General features: G+C 34.7%; 2 protein-coding genes, 1 long non-coding RNA gene and 1 other non-coding gene across 4 annotated transcripts; 2 read left to right on the top strand and 2 right to left on the bottom strand.

Annotated features, from left to right (window-relative positions):
* Positions 1 to 268: 268 nt before the first annotated feature.
* Positions 269 to 2270, bottom strand: LOC104904967 (hypothetical protein). Its single transcript, XM_010693403.4, has 3 exons — positions 2070 to 2270; positions 1860 to 1957; positions 269 to 1120 (listed from the first exon to the last, which is right to left on the bottom strand). Exons 1-3 carry the CDS (start codon positions 2178 to 2180, stop codon positions 418 to 420), a joined length of 912 nt encoding a protein of 303 aa, XP_010691705.2. The 5' UTR covers positions 2181 to 2270; the 3' UTR covers positions 269 to 417.
* A 1696-nt stretch (positions 2271 to 3966) lies between these two features.
* Positions 3967 to 4037, top strand: TRNAG-GCC (transfer RNA glycine (anticodon GCC)). Its single transcript has one exon. It is a non-coding gene; the product is annotated as a tRNA-Gly (tRNA).
* A 398-nt stretch (positions 4038 to 4435) lies between these two features.
* Positions 4436 to 8837, bottom strand: LOC104904966 (transmembrane 9 superfamily member 3). Its single transcript, XM_010693402.4, has 7 exons — positions 8514 to 8837; positions 7627 to 7667; positions 6961 to 7546; positions 6680 to 6817; positions 6415 to 6571; positions 5751 to 6235; positions 4436 to 4795 (listed from the first exon to the last, which is right to left on the bottom strand). The coding sequence occupies exons 1-7, from the start codon at positions 8666 to 8668 to the stop codon at positions 4576 to 4578; spliced, it is 1782 nt and encodes a 593-aa protein (XP_010691704.1). The 5' UTR covers positions 8669 to 8837; the 3' UTR covers positions 4436 to 4575.
* Positions 8838 to 13740: 4903 nt separating this feature from the next.
* LOC125493475 (uncharacterized) lies at positions 13741 to 16051 on the top strand. Its single transcript, XR_007270074.2, has 2 exons — positions 13741 to 14750; positions 15516 to 16051. It is a non-coding gene; the product is annotated as an uncharacterized LOC125493475 (long non-coding RNA).
* Positions 16052 to 16427: the final 376 nt, after the last annotated feature.

The raw sequence follows: 16427 nt of genomic DNA, 5'->3' as shown, positions 1-16427 counted from the left end.
TGAGAGCTGCGAATATTAAGTATGATTAGTTGGCAGCTTAAAAGTACAGGTTGTTGCAACTTAACTTATTGAATAAAAGATTAACATTATCATGTTGTCATATAAGAGTTGTCCTCGCTGGAACTCAATCCTACATATATTTATATATAATGGAGAAATTTATTACATCAAATAACAAATTTCGACTTATAATCAACTTAAAATAGGTCACTCATAAGGACCCCGTAAAAGCAAGAAGATCTAACCATCACTCAAGTATTAGTCACTCTTAGAAAAGGTTACATTTATTAGATCTTGTAACATATTATTCCTTCCATTACACACACACAAAACATACCAACAAGGAAAAATTAAAGCAAACATGCTAAGCAGTAAGCACACTTAAAACAACAACAAATTGTCGAACTGACTGTAACTTCACTTATTATTGGACACAAGTCCCAAGTCTATAACCTCCAATATTCCATATTTGTCAAGATTTTGAATTCCAGCATTCATGCAACTCTCTAAACTCTGGGCAGTAAGTCTTTTAATAAACCAAGTTTTGGACATGTTGAGGAGAGCTATGCGATTGATATCAAGCACATTAAGCCTAAACATGGCAGCTGCATTACTATTACCTCGAGGATCCTCTGCATCAACCAAAATCCAATCACCATCTCCAAGCCTCCAAAATTTGCCATTGTGATTAGATTTTATGCAAACTGTGCCATCAGGAGTTACGAAAGCCTCATGTGCTACCATAGGATCATTAAGATTGGTGTATGAAAATTGTAAATATGAAACACCATTTTTCACAAATGTGCCTAAATATTTCCCATTATCACCTTTAAATGCCAGTTGTTTGGGAATTTTATATAGAGATTCTCCATATACCAAGGTGAAAACATCACATGAGTCTTTATCAATGTCCTTTGATCCTGCAAATAAGCAAGAGTCGAAGGGGGCACCTATCCTCCATAAGCATGCATAATGACCAAGTTGAACATGCAATAGTCGCATTTTTTGGTTTTCACGATCACCAATGTAACTAGGTTCGAACAATGTACAAGTCCAGCTGCTTTTGTTTTCGTCAATTTTGTTAGCCGATGCAGTGATCCAATAATGATTTGGAGACCATCTGTTGATATCATAAGAATATATAACATATGAGTATTACCCTATAATTTTTTTGTTCAATTTTTTTTTAAAATCTTTGTACTACTTTAACCTCTTAACAAAGCTTCTTCATGCGGATATAAACTATTAGCTCATCGGCTTAAACTGGTAAACATTTTGGGTCAAACTAATAGATGTTCTCTAGATAAAGTAACAAATGTATAGTAAAAAGTGACAGATGTTTGGATAAAAGTTATATATTTTCGGTTAAAGTAATACATGTTTGTGTTAAACCTATAGATATTTGGATTAAATTGATAGATATCTGAGTTAAATTAATAGATGTAAGGTTTAAATTGACATTCATCTTATTCATGTCTTGGACTGAAACGATTTCAATCAAGCTTTTTCGCTGTATAAGATCCAATATTAGCATACAAGATATTAAATTTATAACGACGTGTTTTTTTTATAATTTTTTAGTAATGGATGATAAGAGATATTAATGAGAAAAGCTGTGCATTGACAAGTGCACAATTCAAAATGAAACATATATTTAAAACACGAAGGGAGTATTATTTTGAATTTTATGACATAATCGAGCACGCATCAATTAACGTAAGCTAGTAATACTTATTTATTACTTTATATTTTCATTTCTAATTTCTTATTTACATCCCTTGAGACTGCATATATATCCTCCTTAAAAATAAAAATAAAAACTCTTTTAAGTAAAACAAGGCTCAATACTAAAACATTACCTAACTAGATACTTGTTATTGTAGCGACATTTAAGATGGACAAGACCATCAAAAGTCTTTGAGTTCTCCACCTCAAATTGAGCATATGGATCCATAACCTTTTATTCCAAACACACAGAATAAAAACCAACATTAATAAGAAACATACTTCATATAACATTGAAGTAAATTAAATCAAAACTTTTGTAATCTTCAAACAAATTCCACTACCTTATCAGCAGAAAACTGGAGAAGGCCATGTGTTTGAACATCTTCATAACGATACCGCAAATATTTGTTGTTGTAATCAGATTTAAGACAGATAATTACTGGTGCTGCCATTTTACCTCACCTTTCTTTGTTTCTATTTCTTCTTTTTTGTGTACTTGTTTTTATGTAATTTGTGATTGATGTGCTTTGCATTGTTCGACATAGAAGACTATTTATAGTGCAATAATACGATTATAATACTGTCATATTATAGCATGATTCCTTAAAAGTATTAAGAAGATACTCCTAGATGTATCACATGTATGCGGATAACTCGCGTTTTCACGCTGCTAATGATAATGGATCGTGCTCACTGCTCCGCATGACTGCATCTTATCACAAATGCATTGATTAAATACACTGGTTATAAAATTCAATAACATTTACAACGAGTCATAAACTACATTGATTAAAAATAACAAGAGCATATTAATATATTATAGTACATTATAGTTACTATTGTATGAATGGTTGCTCCATGATATCCGGATCTTGTTTAGATGAATCTCCTTCAAACATCAATAAAATCTTTCTTCGTTCTGTAAAATCCTTTAGACTATTGGCTTACATATATGGGTAAATCAAAGTTTGGTACTGATTTTTGTTAATTTATGGTGCCTTTTATTCACCTTAAAAAAAGTTCAATTTTAGATCCAATAATGTCGGTTCAATTCATTTCGGTTAAGTTTCAAATCAGGTCCAATCATGTCAATAAGTTCCAATCAGGTCCAATAAATTTCAATTCGGTGCAATAAGATCTAATCAGATCTAATCAGATCCAATAAGTTTCAATAATATCCAAATAGTCAATGATCAATAAATTTAAATTTCTCTTTTGCTGCTTTTTTTATTTATTTAAGCACATGTTTATGTTTCATTGTCTACTACTTGTTTTTTTTTACAATAATATACTTCTTGACAGTGGCGGAGCTATGACGACCCAAGTTGTGGGTCAAATGACCCCACTTGAATTTTGATATTTAGTACTATTTTTTTATGAAATGCAAAAAGAATTAGTTTTTTCTTTTAAAAATTGACTATTTACTTGTTAAGACGTATGATCAACAAGGGAACCCGATATATATCTCCAAGGCACGGAAACTACGCTTTCCCGCTATTAGTTTAATTTCACCCTGCTAGGATTGACGGGTTAACACGAAATAATTAATGAGATACAATGGAGAGAACAATTCGCAATGATGATCTTTTAAATGAGTCAACAAGAACTTTATGTTTGATGTTTGTGAAGAACACTTGTAAGAAAGAGTACAAGATTTTCTCTAAAGAGAAACAAGTTTGTTTTGTGAAAAATATAAACTGATTTCTTCAAATCATTCCATTTGGAAAGAAGTTAATCTTCTTATATTAACTTAGAGAGGTTAATGATGATGTGTCTATATCCTAAGCGACTGCAACCGGATAGAAACTAACCATCGCAAAGCAACGGATCATTGAAACCGTTGTCAATATCAAAACTCGCAGTTAAAAAGGCAGAAACAGGTCGCACCTCGCTATCAGGCAGGTCGCACCCCGCGACTTGGGCTTCTCAAGCTCTTGGTCCCTTGCTCGTGTTTCCTTTCTTTTGTCCAACCTCCATAAGACCATTTCAACTAATCTAAAGTCCATTTAACTATAAATGTTATAACATTACCCTCATTAAAATATTCAAAATTTAGTTTACACCCACTACTATATTTTTTTAAGTGGTATCATTGCATTAGCAAAAGTGTTTTTGGACCTCTTGGCAGTACCGTACAGACCTCCGCGTGGCTGCGGCCTGTGAGCACCAACTGTTGGGTCTTGTCAGTACTAGAAATAAATATAATTAGATATACGTATCCAAACTTTAACAACAGCAGCACCAGTGGTCTAGTGGTAGAATAGTACCCTGCCACGGTACAGACCCGGGTTCGATTCCCGGCTGGTGCAATTTTTGTTTTTATTCAGCATGACAGTTTACATTCAAATATAATCTGTGTTATTTTGCTTAAACCTCTTCTTTTTAACCATCGTTACTTTGATAAAAGCTTAATAAGAAGGCCCTTTAGGAAGGGTTTAAGTAAATTTTTTCTCTCTGATTGCTTTTTGCATTTTCCCAGGGAATTGCTAAACAGCATCCTTTTTACCTGGAAGTCAGGAACCCAATAACTTCATGCGTTCTTAGGCAAAAAGTCCTCAAATAGAAGTTTCTGTGCCAAATCTTCCCTTCAGTAATATGCATTTTACAGAATTAAGCATTCTTTAATCTTATTCTTTGACTTCGAAAACGCAAAAACTGCTCGTTAGGGAAACGGTACTACTACTAAGCGAAGGTACGCACAGGAAAATGGTAAGAGACAAGTCTGTATACAAGATTACAAACTCTTTCTCCTGAATGAAGTCAGGGATAGTTACAATACAAAGAACATCACTGTCCACTAACCCTACGGAACAAAAAACATTGGTGACAACATCAAAGTTGCACCACCTACTCACATTTAATTGATCGATATATATGACGAACAAAAAGGAGTGAAGCACGGAAGCCAACAGTTCCAAGCATGAGGAAGAAGCCATAGCAAATACAAGCCATGTAGCCGAAGAAAAATGATGTTTGCATGAAGCCGGACATATCAGAGCGTGCATAGTAGTAGTATAAGCAATACCCATAGATAAATAACCCCGTGGAACCACCGCATAGGAAGGACCTGTCATAACAAGTACGAAATCAGTTGAAATTATAATCTAATGAGACCATGAGCATAAACTCTCTTTTCCTCGCCTTATTTCACTTATTTGAAGAAAAACAAATTCATATATAGTATTCTAATAAGTTGGCCCCATAAAGGTCCCAAGTTCAATTCACAACTAAAATAAGTTCAAAAGTTCGAATAAGTTGATGACTGGGCTAATAAATTCAGATCAGAGAATACAAAAGGGATAAAGACTGAGGACTGAGGGGAAGATCTACTAAACAAATGCAAGGCTTAGAGGAGCAAAATCATCAAAAGTACTGATAACAGCACAAGCAGAGGAATGAATTTGAAAAGGCCATTGGAAAAGTATCACTCAAATGGGGGAGCTGTTTCCTTCAGGCTAATTCATGATATATTTAAAACTTTTGCATAAATCTACTTCAGTAGCATATGACGCTTTGTACAAATGGCGAGCATATGACATACCAGGGTAGCAAAAAAAAGAAGCAAGGTTCATGATCACTTGGATAGAGTTGTCTACATTATTAACTCTTCCAGAAAAGAGGGAGAAAAAAATGAGAAAGCAACAAGCCAGACATAAAAACCTGACATATACAGCAAGGTTCCAAATGAAAAAATCAAACGTCTCACGGGAAATAGAAAACACAAACTAGTGTATATTGACACAACCAAGTTCTATAAGCTTTGTAGCATCTGCATATGTTCCCTTGCTAAACAGAACAGTCGGAACAGAAAAAAAATGACATGCTAGTTTAATTAGTAGCTCATGCACCACAATCACATATGTCTAGGAGATCTAAGATAAGAAAGGTCTAGTAAAGTTCATTGCCAATGTAGGCCATGGAGGTCAAAAACGAAAAAGCCTAAATTTAAATCAAATCTTACAACATGTAAAGCATATATGAATTGAAATCTATAACTTGAAAATTTAACGCATAATGCATACCTCCACCACCACTCATGGTCTTCAGCAGCAAGTTGGAAGTATGTCAATGCCACAGTAATGAAAGCAGTGACTATAATTAGAATAATGAAGACAATGAACAAAATGCTATAAATCGTGTAAATCCTGTGCCCCCAAACACTGGCAAAGATGTAGTAGAGCTCTATATATATCGCACTGAACGGCAAAAATCCAGCCATTGCCATCTGAGGAAGAGTTCCCCGGTACCATGGTAATGATGGAATTTCTCTGGGATACTTTGTTGTGCGGCATGGAGCCTGGAACTCAGCCTTGCTATTCTTTCCAGCAATTCCACCCAATACAAGCAATGGTGAAGTTACAAGTGTCCATATAAGAAGTATCACCATTATCGTGCCAAATGGAAGAGCTGCAGTAGCGTGGTATACTATCGCAACAGTGTTGAGGAAGCAGAAAGTGAGAAACAGAGGACCACAGAACAAGAAACCAGTCAAAATCAGATTTCTAACCTGCCAACACCAAAGGTACAAAAACATCAGTAAGCCTCCTCAAAACCTTCTTCTACAGTTTACATTTTTATTCTTAAAAAATTTGGGATTGGGGGGGGGGGGTGGTAGGGCATCGTTAAGATGGAAGTCTGAAGCAAAAAAATAGAAACAATTAGCATGCTATCTGGGGAAGCACATACCCAGTTTGATCCTTCCAGCTGGCAATAAAAGGAGGTTGCAGTATACCCAGCGATGCCAGATGTAAGGGCATAGATGACAACCAGGGCCGTGAACAAGGCTCCTCGATTGTAAGGATAGAAGACTCCAACTAATGCAAGTAGGAATATGAAAACCGTACTGAGGGAACAGAAAAAAAAAAAAGGATTAGAAAGTATAAGATAAACTCCCCCATACTGTTTCTTTCCTTTCTTTTATATATAAAAGAAAAAGTTATCAGGTACTTACAGAATAAATAGCTGAGTACCAGATCCAAGAGCCGCTGCCAACACTGACTGATACTTAGGAAACCTAAATACATCCCCATGAATATATTTCCACCCAGTTTCTTCCTGATCTTCAGCTGTTTCCTCATCGTGTGCATACCTTTATCCAAAGAAAGGATGATAGTAAGTTAAACACACTACATGATATCACTTCTCAACCATTTATTCATCAAAGTTAGAGACGAACTGTGGTGATCATTTAAACAAACAAACAAAAAGGATAATCAAGTCTTCCATTCTTACTTGACGAAATCATTCTTGAGCACTCGCATGAGAATTGTAGCAAGAAATCCAGTTAGGAGAAGCACTGTGACACATGAGTTTATGATAGAGAACCAATGGATCTCTAGATGATGAGGAAGAGATGAGGACTGAGAGTATTTATCCATTCTATTCTCAAAAGGGGTTTTTGTCTCTTTCCACTTCACAGTATACATAAATTCTATGTCCACTTCCTTATCCTCAGTAATGTCCACCAAAGAGTTGGGATCAGTCCGGACATTGATTTCGATAACACGGTCCTTGTTATAGTAGACATCAAAATGAATATGCTTGTATAAGTAATACTTGTAGTCGCTTGGATCCAGTTTTCCTTCCTTGTCAACTTTGCCCAGAAATCCCCAGATTGGCAAGTCATCATAGTACATCTGAAAGTAATAATCTTTGGCTACTGCATCTCTGAACTTAGCAGCTTCTTCCTTTTTCAATGTTTTCTTGCAAATAGCTTCTGAGTCCTTGTCCACTAGGAAATCAAGCTTGTAGGGAGCACTGACTAGACGATCTCCATTTAATACTTCACCAAGAGCTTCTCTTTTCTCCTTGACATGATCTGGAACGAAGAGAAGCTAAATCTAGATTATAATGATAAGAAACCAAAACGTACCAAGAATAACTGAACTAGTTGCTTACCAGGAATACAGAATGGAAGATCGAAATAACGGTACGTTTCACTGTAAATAAAAGAAGAGTCCATGAACATCAGAAAACTATACATAAGAATATGTAGTGAATTTAATTGAGCAACTCTCTCATCCATAAATGGAGCAACCTAATGTGACATTGCATATTTGCACATATGAATTCAGAGTCACACAATAAGTGTAAGATTAATTCACATCGAATACAAAATCCCTGACCAGCATAACACTTTAAATTGAGAATATCAAGTGAATTTAATAGCTTGTTTGCACAACATGTGCTCGAAGCCTCAATCCCTATCATAGTGCATTTATGAGAACATCTATAAATCTGAAGTCCATAATGGTACAAAATCATGCTTAAAATCTGCATTTAATATTATTCAAATTTAACAATCCAAAAATGCAAATTCTACACTAGAGCATAAATCCGTGCATGAAATTGCAAAAATAAGTCCAATCCATTTGAGATTTGACGAAGTAAACAGGTTGATCAAGCATGATCCAACCACTAATCGAGACGAATTATGCAAAAACATAATCAATCCGCAAAAAAGATCAAATAGACGCCCAAATCATACCGCCAAGCTCAAAATCCACATACAATCACCGAAAACAACATCCAATCACCCTCACAAATTCCATTTCACGAAGTCAAATACAAAAAATCAGTAATCTGAACTAATTACACAAAAAACACACTATCATTTCTCAATTAAATCAAATTAACATCAAAATCATATCTCTTAGCTAAAAATTCTACATCAAATCTCCAAAAAATTACGTCTGACTCGCAATTAGCTAGATAATCACATGAAACAATGAGCATTGATTAAAAAACCTAGATCGCAAAAAAATTAAAAAAAGAAGAGAAGTGACCTAGGGTTGTGGAAAGGGCCAACTTTATTAGCGTAAAGAGGAACTGCTTCTCCAGCTTTATAGCGGTGATCGGAAGCGTCGGATCTCACTTGAATAACACCAGAAAAGAGCATAATAACAATGGCCACCATTAACGTGGCCCTTGATTTCTCCATTGTTACGCCAATCTTTCTCTCTTCAATTAGAGAGTGAAATCGCAGAATTTTACAGAAGAAAGAAAGAAGATGATGAGAGAAGAAGACGTGTCGATCTAATGAAGAAGAGGAGAGAGAAAGTGAGAGTGAGTGGGGTGGGGGTGATTTTGGGTTTGGGATTGAAATGGGCCATCTTCTTTTTATTGGTATTTGTATTGTATAGGGTTGGGTTGAGTTTTTTTAGTTTAGTGGGTCCAGAGTTTTTTTTTCTTTTACTCTTTGAGGAGAATAGCTAAATTTGGAACTCATGATTGAAAATTTGGATGAGTAAATTGGGAAATATAGATTTACCCTAGTGGGTGATACTAGTGCAATGATAGGTGATACTGAAAGAAGTCACCTGAAAATATGATGGTTTCTAAGATGGATTACGTTCAAATAAGTTCAGATTAGAACTGATCAGATTAGTAAAAATAAGTTTAGATTAGTGAAAATAAGTTCAGATTAGTAATCAGATCGGATCAGTAAAAATAAGGTGAATTAAACATAGTCTTACAAGATACTTCTTCCGTTTTTTAGATGACTCGTTTTAACTTTTGACACTATTCACGAACATGACTTTGACTATTTCTTGTGATTTGTACTTAAGGAAAAATACAGTCATGTAAAATCTTGTTAGATTCAATTCAATGCATATTATCCAAAGTGAAAGTATTGGGTCAGACCGTCTGACCAATACTTACTGTCAGACGGGCTGAGCCCAATACTCAAATGGCCTTAGTAAGAGAACGCAGACAATTGCCGCCCTTCTTTCCCTTTACCCCTCCCTCCTTCTCACTCAACCACCACTAACTCCGTCCCATCCCACAAACACCATTTACGCACCCATATTGAGGACTGAGATTTGCACTGATATGATAACAAGTGGAGACAATAATGGTTTATAAAATTTTAATAGACAACTATTGATAAGTCTTAAAGAGAGAGAAGAAGAGTATACAACTCCAATGGCGGATGAGTCGAATTTGACATCGGAGAGACGGCGAAACTCCGCCGCTTTACGGATGACGGGTTTATTATCGGCGAGGCCGAGCTTCTTTGCTATTTCTGTGATGTCCATTGATGAGATTGAGATACTAAAGAGGGTTGATTTTCGAAGTCAGAGGAGAGAGAAAAAGGAGGAAAGAATGAGGATTGAGGTTGAAGAAGGTTCATTATGGCCCCCAAATATGTATGTTTTCCTTTAGTACTAAGATCACAATCTTCGACAAAAAGGATAAAAAGCAAGTAAAAAGAATCGTTCCAGAGTTTGTGGTGAAATTTGGTTGAAGAGTTCATGGAACTGAAAGATATTGGTGAGGTTGAGGAGAGTGAAGGTCAGTTGATTTTTGTATTGTTTCAGTTAGTTTTTGTATTCTTTCATTTCGTTTTTTATTTCTTTCAATTGGTCTTTTTATTCTTTCAGTTAGTTCTTTATTTCTTTCAGTTAGTTCTTTATTTCTTTCAGTTGGTGTTTTATATGTTTCAGTTGGTGTTTAAAAAAACTTGAAACCAACTGGAAAAAAAAATGACTAACTGAAAAAAATGAAGACTACCTGAAAAAAATGAAGACTACCTGAAAAAAAATGACCTAAGTTACTTTCATTTAGACCTAAGTTACTTTCAGTTAGACCTAAGTTACTTTCATTTAGAGGTAACTTACTTTCATTTAGACTAACTGAAAAAAAATGAAGACTACCTGAAACTCAAGTGAAGTGGTCCGACGGGCTGATTGTGTCGGACGAGTCCGACACAATACGAACTCTAATCCAAATATCAACTATTTTTAATTTTTGCTTATTGATAATTAGAGATATTAAGGTTCAAGTTAGTGTCTTAGGAAGTGTGCCTAAACGAAATGGATCAGCTAAAAAAAGAATATTTATATAAAGAGGCGATTTATATATGAGTAATTAATTATTCGTTGGATAATTGCTAGCTAATAGATATGAGCAAAGTTTATGACTAAGAAAATTAAAGAGGTGCTTAAATGACGTAGTTACATTGCTCCCTATTTCGAAATCCCGTGGTCGATGTAAGGTGCAAATCTTATGAAACTCAATTGTGGTGTTTCCCTTATTTATCCTTTTCTCGAGCTAATTCCCTACATCTTAACTAATATTAAACAAAAATAACTAACAATTAGGATTAAAGAAAATAAAAACATCAAACAAGATAGCTTTTGTTAAATTACAAAGGATGATTATTTAGGCCAATTATATGTAGCGTTGGCCTTGCCGTTGAGTGTATAGTGAAGCCATTCAATAAGATATATGACCAAAAAAAATCTCATTTGTCAATATTAATAAACTCTAGTAGATTAATGTTCACAAAGCCATACTCAACAACTATCTTAATTTATGCGTCTTTACCAGTAGACATAGTTACATGTATTACTATATGCTTCCAAAATTTGTAAATATAAAATATGTCATGGTACATATAAAAATTTATATTGATATCATCAAGTGTAATAGTGTATGATTATGATGTTAGTATGTAGTATAAGCTTATACTACTCACCAAAAGTAATAAAAAGTTTGTTGCAGATATATCATACATGTGTGAGAGGAGCATTAAATTAGTTTAGTACACTAAACAAGTGTTGTTATTTGTTCAACTAATATAAGGTGAAACATCAATGATTACAGAATTTGGTGTAATTATACCATAACTTATCGTGTAAGAATCCATAAATCACCACTGCTTTTATTAAATAACTCAAATTACATAGATTAAATGACAGTGATTTCATATTCATGTCTTTATTTGTGTAATCTATGTTATTTTGATAGAGTCATGTCATTCTGTACGTGTGAGTGTGTTTGTATGACATAATAACAATGGGAGATTTTATTACACAATAAGTTGTGCAACATGTTCATCCAGAACGCAATACTTTATCCATAATCCAGATCTAAACAAGTGCATGGTAGCTAGTTGCTTAGTTGTAGTAGTTAAAAACAAATTCATAAGATTAGTACACCATAATAGTTGGCACCAAAATTAGAGATCTGATAACACACGAAAAAATGGAGATCATGTGTTTTCATCATGTACCTTATTGACCTTTTCTTTTAATTGTCAGAAAAGAAAAGGTAACATCGCAAGTGGTTTTGGGAGGAAATTAAAGAATATCGAACCCTTGAAAGCTAAGAAAGTAGCCATTTTCGTGGGACATAATGTATACTTGTTTTATATTACTCGTTATACTTTTTAATTTTACGGATTTTTAGGTAATTTTTGGAGAAGAAAGAGGTAGAGAGTAAAAAGAAAAGGGATCCATGTGAGAGGAGAGAGATAGGGAGAGTTTATTGCCCAAAAAAAAATGTAACAAATAATGTGAAACTTCCCACAATAAAAGATATAGCGAGTATTATGAAACGGAGGAAGTATATAAAATATTGTCATAGGGCAATTTGGGTTTTGAAGATATTTGATCATTTTAAAAACATAGTAGTACACTAAAAAGTGGTCTTCTTGTACGTTTAAGCTGTTTTACATGTTGAATGTCACAATTATCGGAATTTGTCTTCTATACTGTCTCATTTTGATCACGTTGTTTGTCCTCTTGACAATATTTTTTTCATGCACTTGCTGGAAGCTTAAACAACCAAAACTAATTAGGGGGGGTTGACAAAGATGATCCAACTATATGAATAGACAGTTTAATAAGTAACTGAAGTGGTGAGTTGTCCTAATTTTGAAAGTAAGTTTGTAACGAATGTTTTGTCATATTATGCGAACTTTGGGAATAATGGATACACGCCTGAAGCAATTTGTAGTCATTTAGTACAAGATATTGACAAAGTTACAACATCAAAGGTTTGTCATTAATGAAGTGCCATTGAATCCATTTGCATCACTATGTTAAGTATTACTCTATCTCTGTAAAAATAACTAACTTTAAGTTTTTAACAACATTTGTTTAGTTAGATTTCCCTTTCATTTATATTACAATTGCTACTCATAACAAAGATAATTGTCTAAGTTTACTGTTACATATCCTTTTGTGGCAATGGTCCTCATATTATTTTTTACCAATATTATTTTCTTTTTGCCATTTTATCATATATTATTCCTAGTATATTAATTACCATTCTATTTGTTATTTGTGAAAGTATTGTGTCAAACCGTCTGACACAATACATTTGGTCGGACGACCACTCCCGTTCGTAACCTGTATTATGATCAGATGAGTCCGACACAATACGTTCGCTTGTTATTTATTCCCACATGTGTCCAATATCTTTCTTAAAACATTGAATCGTTTCAAAATAAAGCAACTAAAAGTCTAAGACGTAAAGAGATGTTGAACAAGACAACCCATTATATAGGACATAAAGAAATACTTCACCCTTAATTTCTTAGTTGTCTGCCTCTTCACCAAAATGACCCCTACGTCTAGAGGTGGGCATGGCCCGAACTAACACGCGGCCCGGCCTGGTCCAAGCTCGCTCGAGGTCCGGCCGGCTCGTTGTCTCCTATGTGGGTTGTGGCCCTGTCACGGTCAAGAAATTTTATTTCAGGTCCGCATCGGCAGGAGCCCGCCTAGATGGCTCGTGGGCTGAACGCCTCTTTCCTTTGTTTTTTTAGCCTACAACTGTCAAAAATCCAAAAAGAACAACATAAAACACGGGCCAGGCCCGCAAGAGGCACAAGCTCGAGCCACAGACAAAATATGAAAAGTTCAGGTCCGGCACGGCACAACGCTCACAGGCTCGGGCCCGACCCGTCATTTTCCCAAGTTCGCGGGCCAAACCTGTGAACAGGCTCGGCTCGGCCTTGCCCAGGTCTACCTAGGTCTCTATGTTGCTCGAACTTGAGAAGCCATGTCTGACACAAACACATGTCTAAGTATTCGACTCAACTATTTTGTAAAATTTTTCAATCTTTTGATCAAAATAAAGTATCCAAATATCCTACCAAGATCTAAATCTCAAGAATTCGAGAAGGCCACACACGTGTTTGGGATGAAATGAAGAATTTGAACAACATAACTATTATATTCATCCAATTACCTTAGCCGGCACCCACACAAAGATATGCATAAGTTGTCAACTAAAACTCAATACACAAAACAGGTGGAGACCAACAACTTAGCCACATGGACAACACTTCACACCAACTCACCCAACCGCTATTCTCTTCCATTTCGAAAGATCTTTCACTTTCATCAACTTCCCTAATCACATAACAACTCAACAACAATGGAAACCTGTGAGAATAACAACAAAAACTGGTCTAATCTTCCAAAAGATATCTTACTCTTCATCCTTCAACTACTCAACTCAAAGATAGACCTTCCTCGAATTTGAGGCGTTTGTTCTTCATGGCGATCACTTCTTCCTCCTCCCACCATTACATCTCGTATTCAAATTCCCAACAACATTCCTCACTTATTCTCTTCTTTAAACCTCGTTGAAAGCAGATATTACCTTATATCTCCTCATTTTTCTTCTTCTTCTCCTAAACAATGGCTGACAAAAATGGTTGAAATCGAACTTAATACATGGCATCTCCTAAACCCACTTAATCTCCAAGATTTGTTCATTACTTCTCCTCCTATTTCAGGAACTATTAACTTGTGTGATACTCGTGTTGTAGAACTTTCTAGATCATTCTCACTTGTTAGTGATGTAAGAGGAAAACCAGAAGTAGTGTCTGAAAAAGTTGTGGTAAATATTTATTCTTTGATGGTATTATTAGCTCTTCTTAAAGGAAGCTAAGACTGTTCTTTTGGAAGATGGGTGATGAAAGATGGTTTGAAATGGAAGAATTGAGAAATTACAAGTTTGTTGATATTGCTCATATGGAGGTAAATTATATGCTTATGATTCTGATGTTAGGAAACTTGTAGTGATTGATCCTAATAATACATGGAAGATGTTGTTCATTGATGGTCCGTTGCTTTTGGATGAACTTTGTAATGTGGAAAATTTTTATGGTTTCTACTTAGTAGCAGTGTCGAATCGTGGTTTGTATCTTGTTGTTATGGTTTCTCCCATGGATAACAGGTTCTTTATGCTTGTTTTTCTGCAGAAGGAAGAAGATGGAGGTTCAGGTAGTATTTCTTTTCAGTCTCTTGTTCTGTTAAGTTTCTCTTGACAACCAATATGCATCTCATCATGTCATCACGTATTTATACTATAAGGTTATGAAACCTTACAAAATACTAACTCTTAAACTAAATCAACTAGACTTGTAGAATTATTATTGATAATTTATATCTCGTAATTCTATCTTATTAACTTGGTGATCTCAGAGGTCAAGAGAGAGCGTCCTACCCACTTGAGCTCTCTTATCTTAAAAAACATATTCAAATAGAATCTTGTTAAATTCATCTCAATTCGAGAATTTTAAATATGAATTTTTTATAATTTTTACTTGTACGCAATTAGAGATATTAATATTTAAAAAACGTCTTGGCAAACGTGGAAAAGCAAAAGAATAACTATTTTGAAATGAAGAAAGTATATGATAATCTATCAACTATTTCAAGCTTATATCTCCTCTTTTTTTTTCAAAAGTCAAAGTACATTAACTTGGATTATTCCCCTTTTGTTGTAGATACTATCCTTCCTAATATGAATACAAAGGAGAAAGACTATGAATGTCAATCCTGTTTGTTTACAGAGAAAGGATAGATATCAGAAAGAATAGGTCGTTAGAAAGTTGTTGGAATAAAGTGCGTCAAATAAGTGAATAAAGTAGGATAAAAAGATGAAGGATATAACGAAAGAGAGAATGAGTAACGAAAATGGTAGAGAGAATGAGTATTCATCTGTGCAATCATTTTTCTTAGCAAACTCTACTAATTTTTCTACAGGTGATGCCAAAAGCTAGGAGCAAGTGAAAAGTTTGGGGCGACGAGATTTTCTTCATAGGAACAGATGCATCATTTTCCCTCCCCTTCGCCACGCAGCGATTGCCGAGGTGCAAACCTGGTTCTATTTGCTTGTTCATCAAGCCTGCGCCATTAATTTTTGGTGGGTATGAAGAAAATAACATGCCAGAAGGAGCTAAGTGTCTCAAGCGAATAAATTTCGCTGAATATTTCAGATACTTTGAGATGTTTGATGTGGAGAAAAAGGATGGTTTTATGATACCTTTCCAGGAGTTGTCAAAAGAAGTGTATACAGGAATATATTTTCCGCCACCAGCTTGGGTTAGATGGTATTGCCCTAGTCTTGGCAATGTGGAAGTTAGATTGGACAATTTGCAGTATCATTGTGAAGATGATGATGTTGATTATTACTATTAATATTTAGATGAGGATGATAACGATTAAAATCTTATGTAACATGTATATTTGTCACACTGGAGTACATATTATATATCATGAATATAGTCCACATTATGGAATCTGGATGTTCCTGTAAATTTACTTTAGTGCTTATGTTGATGTCTTAAATACTACTCTCTCCGTTTCATATTAATCTACACACTTTACATTTTACACTATTCACAAATTACACTTTGACTCTCGTTTGTGATTTATACATAAATAAAAATATAATCATATGAGATCTTGTTAGATTCGTCTTAGTATGTATTTTATTAATATGTACTTTTCATAATTTTTACAAATACAAAATCAAAGATATATGTCTTCAAAGTTTTACATTGGCATGGGTGAAAAATGTAAGTGTAGTGTGTAGATTAAAATGAAACTGAGGGAATATGCTCTATAGAATTGTAAATTTACTCTTACAACCTTAAACATCACTTAAATTGTTAG

Source organism: Beta vulgaris, chromosome 9, assembly GCF_026745355.1.
Source record: "Beta vulgaris subsp. vulgaris cultivar EL10 chromosome 9, EL10.2, whole genome shotgun sequence".
In the NCBI taxonomy this organism is placed as follows: Eukaryota; Viridiplantae; Streptophyta; class Magnoliopsida; order Caryophyllales; family Amaranthaceae; genus Beta; species Beta vulgaris.
This window is presented reverse-complemented; position numbering and strand designations above follow the sequence as displayed.